Below are 21,126 nucleotides of genomic sequence, written 5' to 3' on the forward strand. Positions count from 1 at the left end.
GGTACAGCTTGTTACTGGGGCTGCTGATCTTGTATTTGAACTTAGGTACTGAAGTTTTCAGATAACTGCAATACCATGGCTCAAGAACAGTCAATTTAGGTGAATTCAGAGGAACATAAAACAACAGTATGTGTTGAAATCAGCAATAAAAGTAACTACCTACATAGAAACACTTGATCACATCAGCCATTAACCATACAGTTAGCTGCACAAGGAATGCAGGAGTTCTCTGCCTTTCATCATAGCTGAAGGGGGGTGAGGGAAAGCAAACAAAACTTCTTGACTACAGAATTCACTCCTCTGCTAATCAGTGATGTTCACGCTCACTGATTAGGGGGTGGGAAGGATGGGGATAGGCCACATTGGTTTGCAATTCTATTTCTGCAGGCCTAGAGAGAATGGAAGCCTTTCCCAAAGCACGTTGCCTGCTGGTCTCCTGCAGACTCAGTCGTTGCGTTCATAGATCTTGAGCTGCTTCTCTTAAAAGTGCATTGAAATCCTGAGCAGCTCTTTTTATTTCTTTCCAGATGTGGAAGAGATTTAAAAAACAGACTGAAAACTCAACACTGATCCAAGGCCTATTGCTGGCAGTGCCAGGGTCGGTGCTAAGCTCCGAATGTTGCCAGATTTGAGGATGGCCTTGATTTTAGAAACCCATCTGTCCAGCATTTTTTGTCTTTTCTTCCAAGCACTCCTTTTTTGTTGCTTCCAAGGCTCACTGTGCCTTCTCTTCCCTGTCTGTTAGCTTACCCAATAGTGGAGTTTAGGAACCCAGTGATCTCTGAGAACTGGGGCCAGTCAAGCTCATCAGTGAAAGCCATCGGGAGATTAGCAAACGATTTCTGAAAAAGAAATTTTAAAATCAATCTGATTTCACATTTACAGCCAAAAATCAGCAATTACAGTGATGGCTATAGTGGTAATTATTTAAGAAGCTGACTCTTGTATAATGGATATAGCAAGAGGCAGAGAAGGGCGAAGCAGAACCAGGGGCATACAGAGATGTCTGAGTTGCATCTAACAACACTCTGATTCTGGAGGATTCCAAAGCTCTCCCTGAGTTGTATCACATGTTGCAGATGGACATAACCAAGAAAACAGTTGTTTGCTGCCTTTCCAAAGGTGAGTACACCTGCACAAAGGAAGAGATGGTGGTGTTGTGTTCACAGTCTCTCTGGCAGATGGATGAGAAGGCAAGGATGATGCTGACTCACTCCAAGCTCCCTTACAAACTCCAGCAGCACGAGCTGTGAGTATCCAGCCCCTAAAAACCTCCACCCTGCAAAAGTCTTGTACTTTTGCTGGTCTTTGTCCCTCATTTATTTATTATTTAGATGACTGTCTCTGCAAATGCCTCTGTGTGGGTGCACATTCAAAAGCAGTACCCTGTTTGTCTACCTTTTGATTTGTGACAATGCAAAAAGTGGCGAAAGGTGAGAAAAATGGCCTCCAGAAACTACGCTATTGCAGAAGGACGAGAGTATGTAGTAAATTTGCAGCTTGTGTTCTAGACTGGGCTGGGCTCACAAAGACAAATGTATAAATCCAGTGTGCTCAAACTGAAAAAACTGTTGATGAAAATGGCAATAACCAAAAGAAGGTCAAAACATAAAATGAGAGAACTTACAGGCTGGTTTAATCTATGTAATTTATTAGCTTCATTTTCTTTTAAATCAGTTGTAGGGTTTTCATGGCTATCAACAGTAAGCAGGCAGAAATTCCTTCTCCAGCAGGGTCAGAATTAACTGAAAGCTATTCTCAGTGTCTCAAAAAGTCTTTATTCCCACAAAATTATCATTTAGCTGAATAGGAGTTTACTTGAGTATATGATTATGGGCTTTATATGTAAGAGGCTGGGGGAAATGGAGGAAAAGGGGAGGAGAAGCAAGAAAGGGGGGGTAAAGGGGATGAAATCCTGAAGCTGAGCTCAGCGCAGCTTGATGCATGGTAGATGTCACCTTAAAGCATTTAACAGCATATTCGACCTACTTATGGTGGCTCTGCATTAGTTACCAAGGTGAAAATGGGTCTGGCTTAACAGCTTTCAGTGGCTTCTCTCTCGTACATATATGTGTTCTTTCCTGTAGCTGCACAGATGCATCTCTACGCGTATGTGTGTGTATTTTAAAGACTTAAATATTTTTCTGAACCTCTCTCCCTAAAATGTGATAGCTTTATGTACAAGCAGACAAACAAGGGGCTAAGCACAGCTTGGTCGTTTGTATCATTTACCTCCTGTAGATTGGCCATGAAGACAACAGAAATATTGAAAGAAGACGAAAAGGACAAGCTATAGATATGGTCTTGTACCAGACACATCATACACCTGCATTTAGAGCCAAAATGGTTGATGTATTTTTCTGTGACCACGTCTACCATTTTTTCATACAATCACTCCAGAATAATGTTTTCATTGGACAAAGCCCACAGTAATTTTTAACTGTTTTTCCCCTGCAATCTTAGCTTAAACATGAATTAGCCAGATTCTAATTAAGTTGCAAATTGCTCTGGAAAGGAATATTTGAGTCCAGAATTATAGCTGCATTTGAAAACTGTAGATAGGTTTGGCATTGACACTGCTCCAGCAAAGTATTTAAAGCCAGACTTCTGAAGATATTTCAGGACTGAAAGGTGGAGATGAGTGGTTAATTTCAGATGAATGCTAAACCTTGAACTTGCAGAGTTGTAATTTGGAAAGCACAGCCTAACAGACTGCCTTTCACTTAGCCTCAGATGCAAATGTGGCCCACAGTAGAGTTGGATTTATACTGACTTTTAGCTTCAAATTCCTCTCAGCACAACCCGGTTTAAATACCATTCTCCAGCCTATTCTGGCTGAGAAACCATGCTTCAGCCTATGTGCCAGATTTTAGCTGAGAATAATTAGAAAGTTATTCCATCCTAGCTTCAAATGCTGTATTTTAGCCTCAAATGCCTTAGATGGGTCTCAATTCAAAGGAACCTTTCCACCTCTTAGATGTGTCCTAGATTGAAATCCACCTCCCCATTCCCTTCTCTTCCTCTTGAACTGCAAAGCCATGGCTGATGCTAAAGATACACACCAAGCTGTGATGGACAAAGTCAGATTAAATGGAAGAGTGCTTAGTGTTGCTAAGGCAAGACATTTTCAAAATCAGACCACAAAAGGGCACAGGAAACCTAATGATAGTATGGCCATTTAGAAATGGCAGATGCAGAAATTGTGAAAGCACTGAAGTATCCCTTGATTTGAAGGAGAATCAGTTTTTTTTGTTTTTTTTTTTTAATACTGATTTTAACAGTGTTAAGTTCCTCTTGACAGCACTACATACCTGAGACAATGTTCTTATTCTGATTATGAAAATAAGCTTAGAGCTCCCGAGGAGGGAACATCCTATCTTTTCATAAATCATGTACAGCATGCAAAGTTGCAAGGGCTATAAATGTGAAATTAGAAATATTATTACCTTATTTCCCCCAAAATACAGCATCTGAGTAATTATAATGCTAGCTGGGAGAATCTTGGCTGCAACTCACCAGATTTACAGAGAAGCTAGAACATGTTTTGAATAAGATTTTCACAGATCAAATTGCTGTTATTTCTACTGGGGCTGAAAAAAGAAGGGAGAGGAATAAATGTTCCTGAACTCAGATGTAAAGAAATGTTGTTTTTTATGTTTTATTTTCATAGGAAATATGAGCATCAACTTGTTATTTAAATGAGATATGCAGAGATACTGCGTTTGTGGGCAAATAGATATTCACTGGATTACAGATAGATAGATGAGGGATTTATTTTCGTTTTTATTTAGCATGAAATAGAGATTCAAGAGCTTTTAAATTCATCTTCCTAGAGAGGATAACTCCAGCTCCTTTATAAATATAGCGCTTTTATCTCCAGATAAAATGTTTTCTGAAATGAGATTTAAAAGTAAGCTCCTATCCCAGACACATAACAGAAAAATGCTGCATTTAGTAGCTATTTGGAAGTCAATTACAAGCAGATGGACAGAGCAGCAGGAGTGCAATATCCATGGCTAGACACACCAGTGTTTTTAACATTAAAATTCCATGAAAAAACACCCACCTCAGACAAAAACAACAGTATTTCTTCTGCTTTGTTAAACCTCATCAAAAGCATGTCTACTGCATTGCACTTAATTTTTAGTGTCAGAATTTTAATGTCAGAGGAATGAACATTCAGCTCAGTCCTTGCTGAAGAAAGGAGAAAACGGCTGGCAGTCCTAAGACCAGTTGACAAGAAGGAAGCCAAAATAATAATCTCCTTCGTACAGTTGAATAATTCCCTTCCTGTAATTCTTCCGCTTGGGGTGTTTGGGGATTTAATGGAGCAATAGGAGGTTGAGAACAGAGCCATGTGCTCAGCTGCCTCTGCAAGAAACATGCAGATAGGTATCCTCAGGGGGTGTTTCCAAGATTCTTTTCTCTCTTTTGCTACACTTCAGCCATATTTTGGGACCTGGCAGAACCAAACTGGTGTAAAACTCAGACTGAGGTAACTACAAGTTTCCTTGTGTAGTTGCTTTGTTGTTGATTTTCAAATCTGGAGAAATAATGTGCTTATCTGAGCTGAAGCTTTCAATGGACACCTTCCGCAATGAATTTTGTGGGAGGAACATACACTAAAAGTGACGGTGACTTCTCAATTAGATGGAGAAATACAAAGCCCAATATATAATATCTTCTCATACAGCAGCTTCCCAGCAGCAGTCTTTGAGAAGATGGAGCAAGGATCTAAATTCCAAGGCTGTTTAGCCCCAATCAGGTGCTCATCTGGTCACCCAGTTACCCAAATGACAATCTGAGCCCACTTCAGTGTAGAAATTTCTCTTGAATATTCTCATTCTTTCCTCACTCAACTTTGCTGCTCTTTTGCATAGTAGCACAATCAGACAAAGAACCAGCTCTGCAGAGCCTCTTAACTGAATTCTCAGCATCTCTCCTCTAAAATTATTTCCCCACATAATTAGCTTGAAAGTAGGAATTAACAGCTGCTGCTGATGTGGTGCTGATTAACAAGAGGGCCCACAGAGCTGTTAAAGTGTAAATTTTACTTTACCATTGCATATGTAAGTGCCTGTGTGTGTGAACATATGTAAGAGTAAATATGAAATATATCAAATATGTAAAACATATAAAATAGATACGTAAATACAGAAAATTGGTAAGGCAATAAAACACTGAATTTAATCAATCTGATTTAAGAGGCACCCAACGTTTTCCTTGGAAAGTAGTAAAATTCTTGAGGGGAAAAGCCCTACTTGGAATTCCATATAGATGGCCAAATCACCATTGAAATGGAAATGAAAGCTTTGAACTCCCTCTACTATTGACTACAAAAGAATCTATTTCATCAAGTAATTTTCCAGCATGTCCTATCAAAGAAATTTTGTCAGAATCAGAGTGAAATGTCTTAAGCTTGGCAGCACTGGAGAGCAGCAGGTAGACTAAGTTAATGCACTATCCTCTCCTTACAGAGCCCAGACATCAGACTCTTCTTGCAGTGGTCTCAAATTAAGCGTAGTTCAGTGTGATTAGGATTTAGACCCTCTGCACCCTCCCTAGTCACAGAACCAGCCCTCAGTGTGCTCATAAATTCTCCTCAAGGAAGAGAGCAAAAATAAAGGATGGATGCCTGCTGGCCATGAAAGGCATACTGTGATCAGCCCCAGAGAGCACTGCTATCTTTTGGTTTTTACAGGAATGGAAAGCATGGCCTACTGCTTTAACCCTTCCATTTTTACATTTGAAAGAGGGAGAGAGAGAAAGAGAGAGGAGGATAGGAGGATGAAAGGAAGAGATGGTTATTTCTCAGTCAGATATCTCTCTGCAAAAAACTACTCTGGGAGTTTTTGAGTAGATGCAACTGTAAATGTTTTTATCCTTCTCTCTTTGAAGAAACACAACTTTTAAAAGCTCAAAACGACTGTTTCCTTTTCCAGTTTGTTAATTAGACCTACACAGGAAGGATGTTTACCAACAGGATGTAACACTGTTTCTCAAGAAACATATTGCACTTTCTTGACCCCAAAGTAGGATAAGAAGTTGCTGCTATTGACATTCTTCATGCAGACAGAGTAAGATGCGGAGGGCAAGAAAGAGGGATAGGCAGCAAGAAAGAGGGATAAGCAGCAGCAAATTCAGAATTAGCTCAGAATGTTTTTTACTAGTAATTTTGTTCACAGGTGACACTTGCCTTAGATAGGGTTAGCTGCTAATTAAATAACATCTCAGCACTGGTAGTGTTTAAACACTTGTTAGTTTATAGCACTAAACTCTGTATCTCTGCATTAATATTTATCTGTTGTACATTTGTTCAGTATAAATGTTTGAATACAGTTGTATTTAGCTTCTCCAGTTCCAGCAATAACTTAATTCCTTTTATTTCCTACACCGTGAGTGAATGGAATGATTATGAAAGGCCAGAGAGAATATGCCTTTGTCCTTATTCCCCCAGTGCAGGGCTTATGCTCTGACTGCTTAGAATAATGGAATCGTTTATGTTGGAAAAGACCCATAAGATCACCAAGTCCAACCATCTCTACCAATTCCACCACTAAGCCATGAGCACCACATCCACATGCCTCATAAACACCTCCAGGGATGGGGACTTCAACACCTCCCTGGGCAGCCCATTTCAGGGCCTGACCACTCTCTGTATGAATAAATTATTCCTGATCTTCAGTCTAAATCTCCCTTGGTGCAACTTGAGGCAACTCAGAGAGACTCTCTCTATAGGAGAAGAACCATTTCTCCCTTTCCAACCAGTTCTTACTCTTCCGAGCACACCAGCCAGCTAGATTTGAGCTCTGAGAACATAGATTCATTGGAATCTACCTAGAGAGGACCATGCAAGTTGCTCAATAGCCATTAGACAATAACAAGGGGCAACCAGAAGATCATCTGCACTCTGGCACTAGGCCTTGGTACTTCTGCCTCAGCACGCCATCCAGCTTGCAGAGAAACACTTTCTAAACCCTCATATCAGTAACAATAAAATGCTGACATAGTCTAAAACTGTTCTTGCCTGCACAGCTCTGCCACCAGTACTACTGCCAGAATCATCATCACCATCAGTGTTATTACCATCTTTATTAGACAAGATAATCTCAATTACCATTAGTGCTAATTTATTATGCTCATCATCAGCTTTGTCATCAGTGTCATTCATCTAATAATTGCTCATAAACCTTTAACAAAGAAAAACAACAGCTAATTGGCAGCATTTAAATCAGCTCAGCTCTGGGAGCAAAAGAAGGAAAATGCATGGAACTCTCAGACCTACAAACATATAAAGGCACCATAAATGCAGAAGTTTGGGGACTTCTACAAACAACAAGATTGTTCTCCAGAAATCATCCATGTTGCACAGAGGTCAGTGGAGGAGCAGTGGGAGTTCTGCAGGGATGGAGGAGATCTGCTCACCATGTGCAAAGGACATGACACAGGCCGAGGAGCTGCACCAGCTTGTGGGAGCACAGAGCAACGAAGGACAGGAGCATGCCTGCACATTTATCCCCTGCTTCTAATTACTGTTTGCTTAGATGATCTTTTCTCCTGTGAATTTTGTTGTTGTTCAAAAATGGCAAATGCTGGGATACAGCCTAAAGACAGACATCAGTGTGCTAGCGATGCCCTACACTCATTATAGAAACTGTTACCTTTAGGACAAGTCCACTGCAAACCCCTGGTGATTCCTGCATGCCTGCAGATATATCTGTGCACTGGAGTTCCCCATCCTATTACACGTATGCCACAGATGAGGGAAAACAATCCAGGACACATATTTCAACAGCAGGGAGAAAGCAAGAAGTGATTTTGGCAGGTCAGGTGCATTTTCTCACCGCGGACATCTGTGTGACGGTCATCCACTCGGGTGGGATGTGGAAGTGGGCGCCAGCCGAGTCTCCCAACAGCACCACCCCCTGGGAGTCCGCACCTAATTAACACACTTAGTTAATGGCATGAAATGCTCCCAACAGGTAAAGCCCTCCTAAAAGAGTAACAAGGCAGAGCATGGAGAACAAGGCTTGAAGGGTAATATCTGCATGACTGCAAAAAAGAAAAAAGAATGTGCTCCATTCTGCCTTGCTCATGAAGATAGGGAAGCCCTATATGAATATATGAAGCCCTATATGAAATGAACACAAAATAGACATTGCTCCTTGTACTGGCTTTAAAGCCTTACCTTTGCAGAACTTCTCCTCGTAGGGAATTCCATCTTTTGGATCCACGCCCTGTTGAAGGAGGGAAAGGGCAGATGAACATCTCTATTCAGTGCTTGAAAAATGGTAATGCAGAATGGAAGCTTAGAATTTAGGTCTTGAATGTTTTGCCTGTCGGAAGTACTGCATCATAATAACGACACTTCCCACTAAATTATTCTAATAAGTTTACATACATTTAAATTAATTATAATAGCTATAATTTAAATAATTATAAGCATTGATAAACAAACTCTCATAACTGCTTCCTCTGTGTTCCCTTATTTTTTAATAAATGCAATTTTATTTGAATATCAGAGGAAGTAGATAAACGGAGTCATCCAAATCGGTCAATAAACCAGAACAATAAAACCCCAACATTTATGAACTATCTCAAAAGGAGGGGGGAAAAAAGAGAAAAAGCAATCAGGAGGGAATTTTAAGATGTAAAACTTCATTTACTTACCCATATACCATTGCAGTTAGAGTCGCTTTTCACATCCCAGTTATCAGGACTAAAACAGAATTAGAAAGGGGTATACAGCGTTACAGAAAATAAGGGAAAGAAGGGGAGGAAATCAGATCCTTTGTGCCATTTTCCATGAAGAATGCAAAATAATTAGAATTTTCTTTCTGCACAGAAGGGCACCTTACTCAAAGGCAATGGGAAATGCTGTGCCCTCTCACAGATTGCCTAAAAACAAATATGGAGCTTGTCCTTTACAAAGCCACAATTGTTATAAGCAACTAAATTATCTGAAATAATTAAAAGCTTTACCGTCTGCCAGGGTACACGGTGGTGTTTTTGTCATCACAGTCTCTGCCGCGCCAGTGATAGCCCCTCAGCGTCTAAAAGCCAGGAGGAACACACAAATAGGATACTCGTCGTTACTCTGGCGCTTTTAATTTAAAATATCTAAAATGAGAATCTAACTCAAAGTGTAGGAATAAAGCCCAGTAAATGGGTTGCGTTTCAGGGCGTATACGCTGAGCTTTAGTAAGTGACACCTTGCACACTTTGGTGGAGAAATAAGATGGGAATTTATTTATTTTTTTTAACAAGTTGTTACTTTACCTTTTCTAAATTCAGTAAACAGACCACTCAGCAGCAGAGCAATTTGCTTCTGCTGGGAGCACAGCTTCATATGTGCATCTCCCCAGCTGGCATAAATGAATGACTGTGATTTCATCCAGAAGCAAAGAAGTATTTTATGACAAAAAAATAAACTTTCTTCACTTCCCTCCTATGCCATTTTCACATGAATTAATATGGCTTTGCAGAGAGCATGAAAAACCCACTGGTGTTCCCAGTATTGAGGGATTATCGTACCAAAGGAAAGGTTTTGCTTACTGGGAAAGTGCTAAATTTATCTCCATCAAAATCTTCAAAAGGCAGTTTACTTCTTAGGACACTATGAAAAACAAAAACAACAAATGCAGTGTTAACATACGGAAAGAGACCTATTCAGAAAGAGAAAAAGTGTTCAGAATAGATAACAGCTGGCATGTTGTTTGCAGATCTGCGCTCAGTTTTGGTTCTCTGCTTGTATTTCAGCAAAGTGACTCTGCCCATGGGAGCAAATTCTGATCTCCTTCAATATCTTCTGACTGAGGGACTAGTGTGGGGCTGCAATAGCAAACCCTCAGCCACTAGCACAAACTGGGGCACCACATCAGTGGTAGAAGTGGTACCACTTTGAAAATGAATACTTTGAAAGTGAATGCCACACTCAGCGTGGCACGTCTGGTAAATCTGCCAGATAGGAAACAGTGGCAGAAATGTTCTACCTGCAGAAGAGCTGCAGAATGGAGTCTTAGCTGGTAGAAACCTTCCTCTCTTAAAAACAAATGGTATATACCCATTGTCATGTGCATCCCAGAAGACTTTACACCATGTCTTTTCCATTATGTTTAGCCTAGAGACTTGTAGTTTCCATACCAAGTTGTAGATACATAAACATATGCTTATTTTATTGGGCAAAAACAAGCTTTTGGAGAAATAACCCATCAAATATCCTTGGCTTTTCTTCAAAGCTCTGACTCAAAGTCAGCAATGACATTAAGCTGTTCTTCCTGCCCACCATCCACACAGCTTTCTTAAATACCCGGAGAGTCCCCTACACTTGCAAGCGCTGCTTAATTCCTATTCTTCACATATCCTCAGTTTGCCTTAAGCCTGGCAGAATATGGGTTATGGCACTGAGCAACACAATGGAGATGTCTCTGGGACTCCAGAAATCTCAGGAGAAAAGCAGCACCTCCTGAGGTGTCATACCACTGTGTAACAGAGAGCTCTGTTCTGTGACAGAGAAGAGTATATTTGTCCTCTTGGACCTGCTGAATGTATACAAATATTTTAAGTACTGCAAAAGCACAGGCATCCCTCCAAGCAACCTTACCCACCTGAACTCTATGCAGCTTCCATAAGCACTGCCTGGGCAGTGGTTTTAGAAAGGAAAGAAACAGCAGTGAAGCACAGGGAGATTTGTTAAAGGTGAGGATTATTTTTCTCCTTTGAAAGAAACAGATGTACCACACTCTGTTTCTGGTGAAGGACTGAAAACTTTATACATACTATTTAATCCTCTCACACAGGTCAGCCAGAAGAGGAAATGCACATAGGCTTGGGACCCCCACGGTTCTTTTCTGGAGGGGAAGAAAATAAGAAAAAATTGAATACATTTGTTATCTCAGTATCTCAGGCAGTGTGGCCTGAGATACTGTGTGAGTCAAGTCCAGAGCTAAACCATGTATTTTCTGCCCGATAGCATCTGAAAACACCAACAACTCCACTAAGGATGCCACATGCCAGAGGATTTGAGGATTTAGACCCGACACAGCAGTCAAGTTGGGGATTATGACTGAGCATTTTCTAAACCAAGTACATTTACTTTCAGAGAGATGTAAAATTGAAAGGAAGGAAGAAGCTCTCATCAAACTGCCTCCTGTCATGCACCAAAGTAATTTTTTTCACTCTTTGTAAAATCGCCTATTCTCATCTTGAATAAACACGACAGTATCTTGCACTTAGAACAGAACCAGTGAAAGCAATGCACATTGGAGGCTAAAAGGCTGACTTCTGCACACTTGGTGGGGAGCTTTGGATAAGCCAAAAGTCAAGAGCAACCCCAAAGAGAGGAGAAATAGGGGAGATCCAGTACGTGCATAGAATGCCTTTGATTTTTTTACCCAGGATCTCATAACTATTTTTTATCTGGCTAGCCCAGCTGCTGCAGGATGAACGCTTCCAGCATTAGTAAACCACAGGCCAATCCAGTGGAGGTGCCAGGTAACTGGGAAGATTCATAAACTAAAAGAGCCCTTCTTGCTTAATGCTCGGGTTAGAAAACACCGTGGTGCACTGCAGATCAACCCCACAAATACACTGTGAATGCGGTTTCACAGTAAGTTCAGGCAGTCTTTAAACACCAGGAACATTCAGGTGGCCAATAAATATGGAGGGCTAGTTGATGCACAGTCTAATTAATTGTATTCATTAAGGCCATATTCATCATAGAAATCTGAAACAGCTGAGCAGATGGACATACTCATTACTTTATGCAAAGGAGGGTAATTATTTATATTGCCATAGCACCTCTGTCCTTGGACCAACTCCCTCATGTTATACATTTTACATACACAGAAGAAAAGTAAGATAGTCCTTGCACTAACAAGATTACAGCCCCTGTCTAACATAAAACAGAAGGTAAGGATTGTGTACAGCTTGGGAGAGGACAAGGAAAAGCTATTAATCACCACGAGGGGCAGCAACCACAGCATGCAGAGCTCTGAGTGATGGAGAACTCCTAGAGGTTGCTGAAGGGCAGCAAGGCAGGGTTATAACAGTGTGTCAGGCACTGCCCTGCAGCTCCTGTGAAGGAACGCATTTGCTTGGACAGTTAACAAGGAGCAATGGAGACGAGCTCCGCAGCAGTCAGAGCAGAGGTCACCCTCAGCAGAATGTCACAGCTGGGATTTCAGCACGGAGGGAAAGGAGGAGTGAAGGTATGAGAAAGCCCCAGTGTAAAGACAGTAGGTAATGTTTGCACCAGCGGCTGAAGCAAAAGCTGAAGATGAAAAAAAGTTTTGCTGTGCTTGTAGAAGCTCCGCAGCACTGGAAGTGGAGTAGTGACAATGTACTCAGAGAAATCAAAGAAACAATGGAAGAAATTCAGGGGAGCCCAGCTATTTCTCTTTGTTCTGTCAGACTCATAAGGCAAGGCTGGAGTTGTGCAGGCTTAGAGGAGACCAAAAGCTTTGCAAACCTCTGTACAGTTTTCTGGATGGAATTTTAATAAAACCCACTTTCTCCACCTCCTCCATGTAGGACTAATCTCAACACTGCCTGCAAAAGCACTGGAGGCTCTGAAAACTTTCCATTGTGCTAAGATTTGTGCTGTCTTCATCTAAGCTGTTGGCTTCATACTTCAGCCTAAATCACAGCATGCAAAGCCTTTGAAGTTAAGGCACCCGGAGCCCAAACTGTGCCAGAAAGACAAAATTTCCAAGAAATAAGTTAATAAAGCAGGCCTTCTTTTATTCTGCTTTCAGGCTTCATTTAAACTTTATCATTTGCTGCGAGTAGAATAAAACCTTTCCTGCCTTTTTCTCAGCTAGTTGTGAAAATCACTGTCGACCGGAGCTCTGCAAGCTTCAAAAGAAGGCAGCCCTGCAGCCCCAGCACACTGCTCAGCCCTGGTGGGAATTGTAGGTATCTTCCCAGTAGAGCCATGCGGTGATTGCAGGGTGAGTTTTTGGGAAGAAGCACATTAGTTTCCCTTGAGAAGCAGCAGTTGGTGGGCAGGAGACTGGTTTGTGCCTCGCTTTGCCTTGCAACCCTCTTTTGCCTCCCTTCTGTGGCTTTCCACTTCTCCCGCTGCAGAGATGTGAGTTATAGGCAACATGTAGTAGCTACAAGATTGCACACACAGAGCGTGCCCTCATTAAATACTAAAGGCACAACTCTCTTCTGCCTGAAGTAATATTTTCACTGCTGTTACTCAAAGATGTCTCTCCATCCATAAGAAAAGTTAGTGCTAGAGATGCTCATAATAACTAATAACAATAATATTTTATTCATGGCCTGTTAGCATTCCATAATGACATTTCAGTAATTATTTTAATTGGTTTGATGAAAACAAAGAAAAAACCCCTGATGTTTGTTGGTGTTTGGTTTAAATGAGTTGCTCACAGATGGCTTACTACATTTAATGAATGGAGAAGCTTATTAGATATTTTGGGTTGTAGCATTTTTCACCACATCTCCGCATCTAGAAGATACCTTTTCTTTATCCCAAACCTATGATGATTCTAAGAAATGCCCGATAAATACAATCCCCTGGCAGCCAGGCAGACCTCCCAGTCTCCTTAACACCAGCTGTAATCACCTCTGTTTTATGCACAGTCATGCACAGCTGCTGAGCAAAGATGGGGACAGTTAACATGCAAGAACCTCTTCAGAAGGCTGGGGAGTTCTTTCTCCAAACATGTTACTGGGCAAATGCACCCAAAATGGTGGCTATGTGTAAAACGATAATTTGCTGTCTCCCTCCAGCATGGGTCAAAAACTTTAAAGAGGTCCTATTATGCCCCTAGAAGTGTTTCTATTATTAATTTTCTTCCTTTAACACATTCTTCTTAAAGTAACACACTAGATATAGCTGCAGGGGAAGTGCAACCAATGAGGTGATACTTGTTTTAATTTGATCTGACCTCGTGCTGTACAGCTATGTAAGCTTTGAAATCCATCGACTGGAGAAAGCCAGCTATAACAGGGTCTTGCTGCTCTTAGCCAGAATACTTCCTAATTAGCCTTTCCATTTATGAGCAGGCAATTAGGAGCTGGAAGAAGCCAAAGGTGTAGTGATGGAGAATGAGGAGGTACAGGAGCACTGTGTAGCAGACTTGAGTTCATTGTAGAGCACTGGTACATTGGAAAGAGACCTCATTGCACCAAGAGCTGTTGCCAACCATGCCAACCTACTCTGGAGATCTCAAAAAGACATGGTATGTTCTGTGGAGTCCAGTCATGGCTTGCCACACAAGGAACACAGAACAAGGGGAGGAAAAAGAAAGGATCAGACTCCTCACTTCAGCTTGTGAAGCCCATGCAAGGGGGGTGAGGAGCTCTGCATCCAAAAAGGCAGCAGCTGCTCATCAATCCCTCTCCATCCCACACCTGCTCCAGAGCTCAGTCTAACAGAGAGGACCTCTGTAGCTCAGAGAGACTTTCTGCAAGCATTAGCCTGTGGGGCTTGCACCCTGGGAAGAGAATTAGGTATTGCATGTAATTTGAGAGGAAATCTCAGGCTATCAGGAGGACAGCACTGAATAGGGAGGAAAATGAATAAGATCCTGCCGGTTGTTGTTCTGTAGGAGCTGAGACCCATCTCTCCAGTGCATTGTTTATTTCCCTGACTTCACAATTTGGCAATTGCCCAAAGGCTAATTAGGCACCTCCATTTTCACTTTTGTGAGTAGCATCACAGTGAGGGTTCAGGAAGAAGCAAAATCAATAATTCCTTGACAAACAGAGAAAACATTTGCTCTGAATTAAGTGCCTGAAGACAACTGGAAGCAAACTCCATGGCTGAGCTCATAAGTGAACCCAGTAGAATAAAAGCTGCCCTTCCCTTCTCTGCAAGTGAGTACAGATCCACTTTATATCTGAAAACTGGTTAGAGGTGGAAAATTTCCAATCCCACATTTCAAGTTAAGAGGGACTTAAAGGAAAAAATAAGCAAAATTGGCATTTAGGCTATTGCTTGAATTTCAGTCAGCCCCGAATGGTACTCTCTGTGGTAGCAACTTTGTTCACGAGGCTTCCTCCTACGCACGTCTACAAGGGCAAGGCAGGGATGGCTAGGGACACAGAGGATGCATGAGATGAGGAGGAGCTGAGGCCCAGCAATGATAAACAATTCAAGAAGTCTGAAGGAAGAGCATCTCTAGGAGGAAAGGCACAGGGAAAGGATGCGTGGGGAAATTCCTGCTTTTGTAAAAAATCTGAACAAAATCTCTATACATTTGTATTTTTTACATGCAAGTATTCAAGTGTGGAGCTGCACTATGGAGCCCACAGATGACGTCAGCTGCTCCATGAATTTCAGACACATATCTTGGTTAGATCTCAACAGTTATCCCTACTCTACAAGCAGTCCACATTTTCAATGAGGTTTTATCTGTTCTCCTGTTACTTTACATTTTGTTTCTGTTATTTTCCTCTCCTTATTTCTAGTCTCACTTGATCCTGTGCTCGGTAGGAGTGATTCAGCCATCCACCTCTATGATGATCAAGATGGCTCACAATTGGGCAAAATGAGTGAGGAATCAGTCCCAGTAAGACGCAAATACAGTGTAAAACACCACAATGTCACCAATGTCTTACCAGGTCCTTGGAATTCTTTAAAATCTTTTTTGCTTTCCATATTGCAGCGCTGAGCCCCACCTACGAGAGCAAGAACAAAACACACACACACACAAAAACAGATGAGCATCATAGTAAATTACAATTTTTTTCTTCCCTATTTTTTTTACCTTTTTTCTTTTTTCTTTTTCTTTCTTTTTTTTTTTAATATCAGTCATTGTGCAAAATGATGTGTGAGTCTACAAACTCATCATCAGCTACTTTTTATTGGAGTAACAATCAATTATTTGATCACCCCATATTAAGCTCCAGTGACTAGAGTTCGTTTATTTTGCTCCGGGGCATCATTTATTTCCTGAGAGAAAGTCCAAATCAGTTGAAGAGCTGAGATTCATATCCTGACAGCTGCATGTGAGCTGCAGAACACTGACTGCTCCACAAATTCTGCAGAGAAACAAACCATTCATTAGATGGTCAGGGGATAGATGTGCAATGCCAGTCTGACATACTGTGCTACGTATGGAGGCAGCATTTGATGCTGTATGTCTAGGGGCTATACTTGCCAGCAGGGGAATAGCTGGCATGTGGGAATATGCAAAGAAGAGAATAATAACTCAAAGGTAAATCTTCTGTTTGGATTCTAGGAAGGAAAGAAAAATCACACTGGCATGTAACAAGTACATTAGTACCTTGCTTCTGATCAACATGGCTAGTAAAAACAAATTGTTCTAACAGCGCCCAGCCTAACGTGTGTGGAAAAGGAAGAAAATATCCCTCAAGTGACAGCACCTTCCTGAACAGTGCTTATGCCAGCCTGGAATATTAAAGCAGCATATATTTGCATTTCAAGCAACTGTTATCAACATTTTTTGCTGGGGATAAAATTTAGCAACTCATCATAACTGATTGAGGCAGTCATCAAAGCAAATTAATTGAGAGATTCTAGGCTCAAAAATTTATAGTTAATATAAGGAGATAAGGAAGAATAAGAACAAGTAACAAGGCACAGAGATGTCTAAGAGTTTATATATATATGCTTAATATATATGTATTATGTATTTGTGTTGATAATCTTATAAAAATCCAGATACGTTTCAAACAATAAATAAGAGATGCTAGGAAGGAGCCAAGATAATGTTTCCTGGTCTCTTCCCACTGGGCAACCTCTAAACCAAACATGTATCTTGTATTCGCATACTGTGTATGTTTCCAAATGCTATTATTTCTCCAATAAAATAACTTTAGGTTTAGATGAGGAAAGTGGCTTTAAATTGGGTACGATGCAAGAAGAATTTCCAAGGAGGTAAGATCTGTTAGTCTCTTTCTGCTGGACAGAAGAGGAGAACCCTTTCTTGCTCTCAGCAGCAGTGCATGAGAAGTACACGATTCAGACAGCTACAACAATATTGCACAAAGAAAGTATAAAAAAAAAAAAAAAAAAAGGAAGAAAAGGCTGAATTGACAGTGCATCCAGCTAAGTAATGGCTCTGAAATGCTGAGGATGAGATATCCTCCCACTTCAGAAGTTACATCAGTCAGGAGTACAGGGTGGCATGTGCAGAGCTGCCATCTGAAGCACCTGTACAGGAGAAAACAGGCCTCATGGGGATCCTGCAGCCCTTGGTTAACACCAGCACTTCATTGAGGGCCATACATCCCACACAGACCCTCTTGCTGCAGCCCAGCAAGCAGCCCTCCTTCTTTTACATGAGAGCACTACCAGACATGGGGCTCCCAGGGCTCTGACAGCTGGTGGACAAGGCTGTGAGGAGCCCAGACCAGTCTGGTCATGGACAAGATGTCCATACCATGGATGGAACTGGAATGGGGTGGGAGGTCATTAGGATTTAATTCATGAACTTCCTTCAATGCCCTCCTCGGAGCCCATGCATCCCAAGCTATACATTTTGTAAGCATCTCTATTTCTCATCATGAACATACAAAATAACTTTAAATGTCTCTCATTCATCATTCTTGTTAGACAGCTCTTTTCCAAGGGAGTGGACATCTACAAAATGCTCTGATAGTTCTCCTTCTAGCTCATTTCCATTTTTTTTTTAAACCAGGAGTAGGCACATTAAGGTACCAAAGCAATGCTGAGCTAGTTAAGCAGCACCAGCAAAAATAGGATTTGTTCTTCAGCTATGATTTTTCATCCTGTAGATGATCACAGAATGGCTTAGGTTGAAGGAGACCTTAAAGCCCATCCATTTCCAGCCTCCTGCCATGGACAGGGCCACCCATCAGATCGGGCTGCCCAAGGCCCCATCCAACCCAGTCTTGAACACCTCGAGGCATGGGGCACCCACAGCTTCTCTGGGCAGCCTTTACCAATGCCTCACTACCCCCTGACTAAACAAATGACTTCCTAATATCTAACCTAAAACTCTCTTCTCTTAAATCCATTCCCCCTTGTTGTGTAAAAAGACCACATAAAAAGATGCTTCCCCTCCTGCCTATAAGTTCCCTTCAAGTACTGGAAGGCCTACAATGAGGTCTCCCTGGAACCATCTCTTCTCCAGACTGAATGAGCCCAACTACCTCAGACTTTCTTAATAGGAGAGGTTCTCTTATCCTCTGATAATCTTCATGACCCTCCTCTGTTACAATAGCTTTGCATCCTTCCTGTGCTGGGGGCACTGGGCCTGGATGCAGTACTTCAGGTGGAGACCCACAAGGGCAAAGTAAAGTCTTTAGGGAAATCATAATGATCACACAGGACAGCCAAACCATACATTATGTGCTCTGGACCCAAAATAGGGACCTTCCCTGCAAGCCTGAAAGCCCAGCTCTCAAATATGCCAGGCTTGTCTTGGTCCTTTGATAAAATAAAATGGCATTAGCATAAATACATATATCTTTGCTCATACAAGATGACTCTCAGTAAAATCCTGATAGTGGCAATTAAGCTGAAGTCCGCAGCCACAGGACCTCTAATAACCTGGAGCAGAAAAGTGATGAGGAGCAGAAAAGGTCATCCAAAAGGCAGAATGAAGAGTAGATGCTCCTTCCAACACTGATTGTTTAAGAGACTGGTGGCAGTAGGGTGCCAGTTCTGAAGTCAAGCCATTATTTTGGCCCAGTAAAATCAATTAAAGTATTCCCATTTAGCTGAACAGGCCAACTGGCTTAAGACAACTGAGACTGAGTCTAAGATGAATCTCCTGCAAACCTGCCGTCTCACAAGAGCTGGAAAAGGAGCTCAGCAACCACTGCCTGAACACCTTGAGTTATTTCTGTCCTTTTCTTGTGGTCATTTATTGTGCACCCTTGTCATGAGCCTCAGTGCAGAAAGTCCTCCACCAAGTTAGCCAACAGATTTCTTCTGCTAAAGCAATATCCAGTCATTCTCAGCCAGGTAGCTTGGATAACCATAGCCACTGGCTGTACTGAGGCCAATATTAGACTGCCCTGCGCTGATGTATGTTGAGCCACAAAGCATATTAATTTTGGGTAGCTTGTCAGAGATAGGGAAAGTATTTAACATAGAGCATATTGCATACACTTGGTGTGCAGCACTTCAATTGTGCAGATAGGGTCTCTGAATCTGTGGCTCTTCTTTGGTACACATGATCTCACTACAGCAGTCTCACAGAGAATGAGCAAAAATGATTGACTGAACAAGTAGCTCTATATTGATATATGCCACTTTAAAGACTATTAAAAATAGAACATATTACGGGTTTGTAAGGGCAAATCACTCTACTTTTATATATCAGTCCCTTTGCCAGTATAAACATAATAATAATTCTGGGAAAATGTGCATCCAAAAGTCTAAATGAATAAACGAAGTACCTGAAAATCGATATGGTCGAACAAAACAGTCATTAGTATTTAAGTCTTGTTCAAACACTTGGCAGGGGACCGAGCCAACATTTGCAGGCTCATATAACTGAAGTGATCAATCAAATTACAAACCACAGGAGCAAATGTGAGGTAAACTGCATTTTATGCATCTGTGTCTCTAACTGTATATTAATTTTTTTCACTCATAATTCATCTTCACTCAGTATGACTTGTCACAGAGCTACTGTGGGCAATTTATCAACTACTTGAGCATGAATTTGGGGGCACTGCTCTTCTCCTCCCATCTCCCTGTGCTGTCTGTGACACAAGAGGTGCTAAAATGGAAGGTGAGGTCTGAGTAAAGTAATCTTGATGGAGAAGCAGGTTGGTTTCTACTTCTCTTTATTTCTTTACGTTGGAAAGGAAGTCCACATGAAAATCTGTGTCTGGGGCTTGTGCTGCAGTGAAAATGCAGCCACTACTCCCACAGCTGTCCTCTGGGTAACCTGCAACACTGGGAAGCCTGACCTCCCACCTTCACCTTCAGCACTCCTAATTAAAATAAAACAGCAAACAATGAGGCCCCACAGTCACTAACAGGGCCTCTGTTGCTGTTGCAAGTGACGAAGAAAAAATGCATGCAGTTACCAGGGCTGAAAGGGTTAGAGGCTAACAAAGGTGAGGAAAGACCTGGCCATCACTAAGGGACCACCTGCAGTAGGGTAGCTCTGGTGTGCTCAGGAAAGGTGGAAGGATCTATAAACCCTTCCACAAGTTCAGATGCAGAATTTCTGAAGGAAGAAACCTGATGAAGTCTGGGCAATGTCCTAGTGGAGCTAGGTAAGTGTGGGCCCTCTTTTCTCCTGCACCCATCTTCTTCCATCCCTGATCTGGTTGCACACCTAATACCTCTACTCTGACATAACATGAAGCATAGTCACATGAGGAATACACTTCCTGTTAAATAAAAGAAACTGTCATTCTTGGAAGGCAGGTATATCTGCAGCTCTTAATACTGGGTGAGCTAAATCCAATCTGGAGATGAACTGAAGCCCAAAAAAGTGCTCAGTGATTTCACCAGGTACTGGATGAGGCTCTGTGTAAAACATCTTGTGCCAACCTTTAGAAATCAAGCAGGACTTTACCAAGATGCAAGGAAAATATTTCCAAAAAGTAGATGCCGCAATGAATCACTTGTTTTTTGACATTGCCATAGAGTTACTTTTAATTACTTATGTGTAAGGTTTCTGTCTGGCCACTGAAAACAACAGCCGTCACCCCCAAAACCAAGTGCACCTGTTTAGACACCTATACACATCAATATACTCTGACAGGCAATAGGTCACCATGGTGTAACAACTACATCCTCAAAGTCCTGCTAACTGCCTGTTTTCAGCCTGTGGCCAAAGGCCATGCAAGTTAGCTTAACCCTCTCCCATGGCAGATCAAGCCAAGTCAAATAACTCCCATCTGCATGGGAAGCTTGGCCCCATGTACGCTGTCACAGAGAAGAAGGACAACGTGTAGTGCCATGGTAATGTGGGGCTATAGGTGAATTGCTGTTGAACTTTGTATTGGGGGCTATTTGACTGCTTAACAATAAAGTCTGGAAATGATATATCTGTATATTCTTTCACTCTGGCCCAGGCTGGCACAAGGGAGCCTGGCTCTGTTGCTCCCACTGTCCAGCAACCACTTTGCTGATACATCATACAGAATGTTATGTAACTCCTGCTCAAACAGATGTTTTCTGAAAGCTTCCACATTCTA

At 41.7% G+C, this 21,126-nt stretch overlaps 1 protein-coding gene across 5 annotated transcripts in view; it reads right to left on the reverse strand.

The window, feature by feature from the left end:
• The window catches only part of AOAH (acyloxyacyl hydrolase), a 59,247-nt gene that overhangs the window by 22,380 nt on the left and 15,741 nt on the right, over window positions 1-21,126 (reverse strand). For all 5 annotated transcript variants that reach the window (XM_015854235.3, XM_015854234.3, XM_015854232.3 and 2 more), the window contains exons 6-13: window positions 15,592-15,651; window positions 10,780-10,850; window positions 9,556-9,616; window positions 8,983-9,053; window positions 8,671-8,719; window positions 8,189-8,237; window positions 7,845-7,939; window positions 751-842 (exon numbers count right to left, since the gene is read on the reverse strand). In XM_015854235.3, the coding sequence (XP_015709721.1) occupies window positions 751-842; window positions 7,845-7,939; window positions 8,189-8,237; window positions 8,671-8,719; window positions 8,983-9,053; window positions 9,556-9,616; window positions 10,780-10,850; window positions 15,592-15,651 (548 nt within the window). The remainder of the gene's footprint in view (window positions 1-750; window positions 843-7,844; window positions 7,940-8,188; window positions 8,238-8,670; window positions 8,720-8,982; window positions 9,054-9,555; window positions 9,617-10,779; window positions 10,851-15,591; window positions 15,652-21,126) is intronic.

The sequence above is a fragment of the Coturnix japonica genome, chromosome 2 (genome assembly GCF_054131305.1).
Source record: "Coturnix japonica strain WE chromosome 2, WE-NBRP24, whole genome shotgun sequence".
Taxonomy (NCBI): Eukaryota; Metazoa; Chordata; class Aves; order Galliformes; family Phasianidae; genus Coturnix; species Coturnix japonica.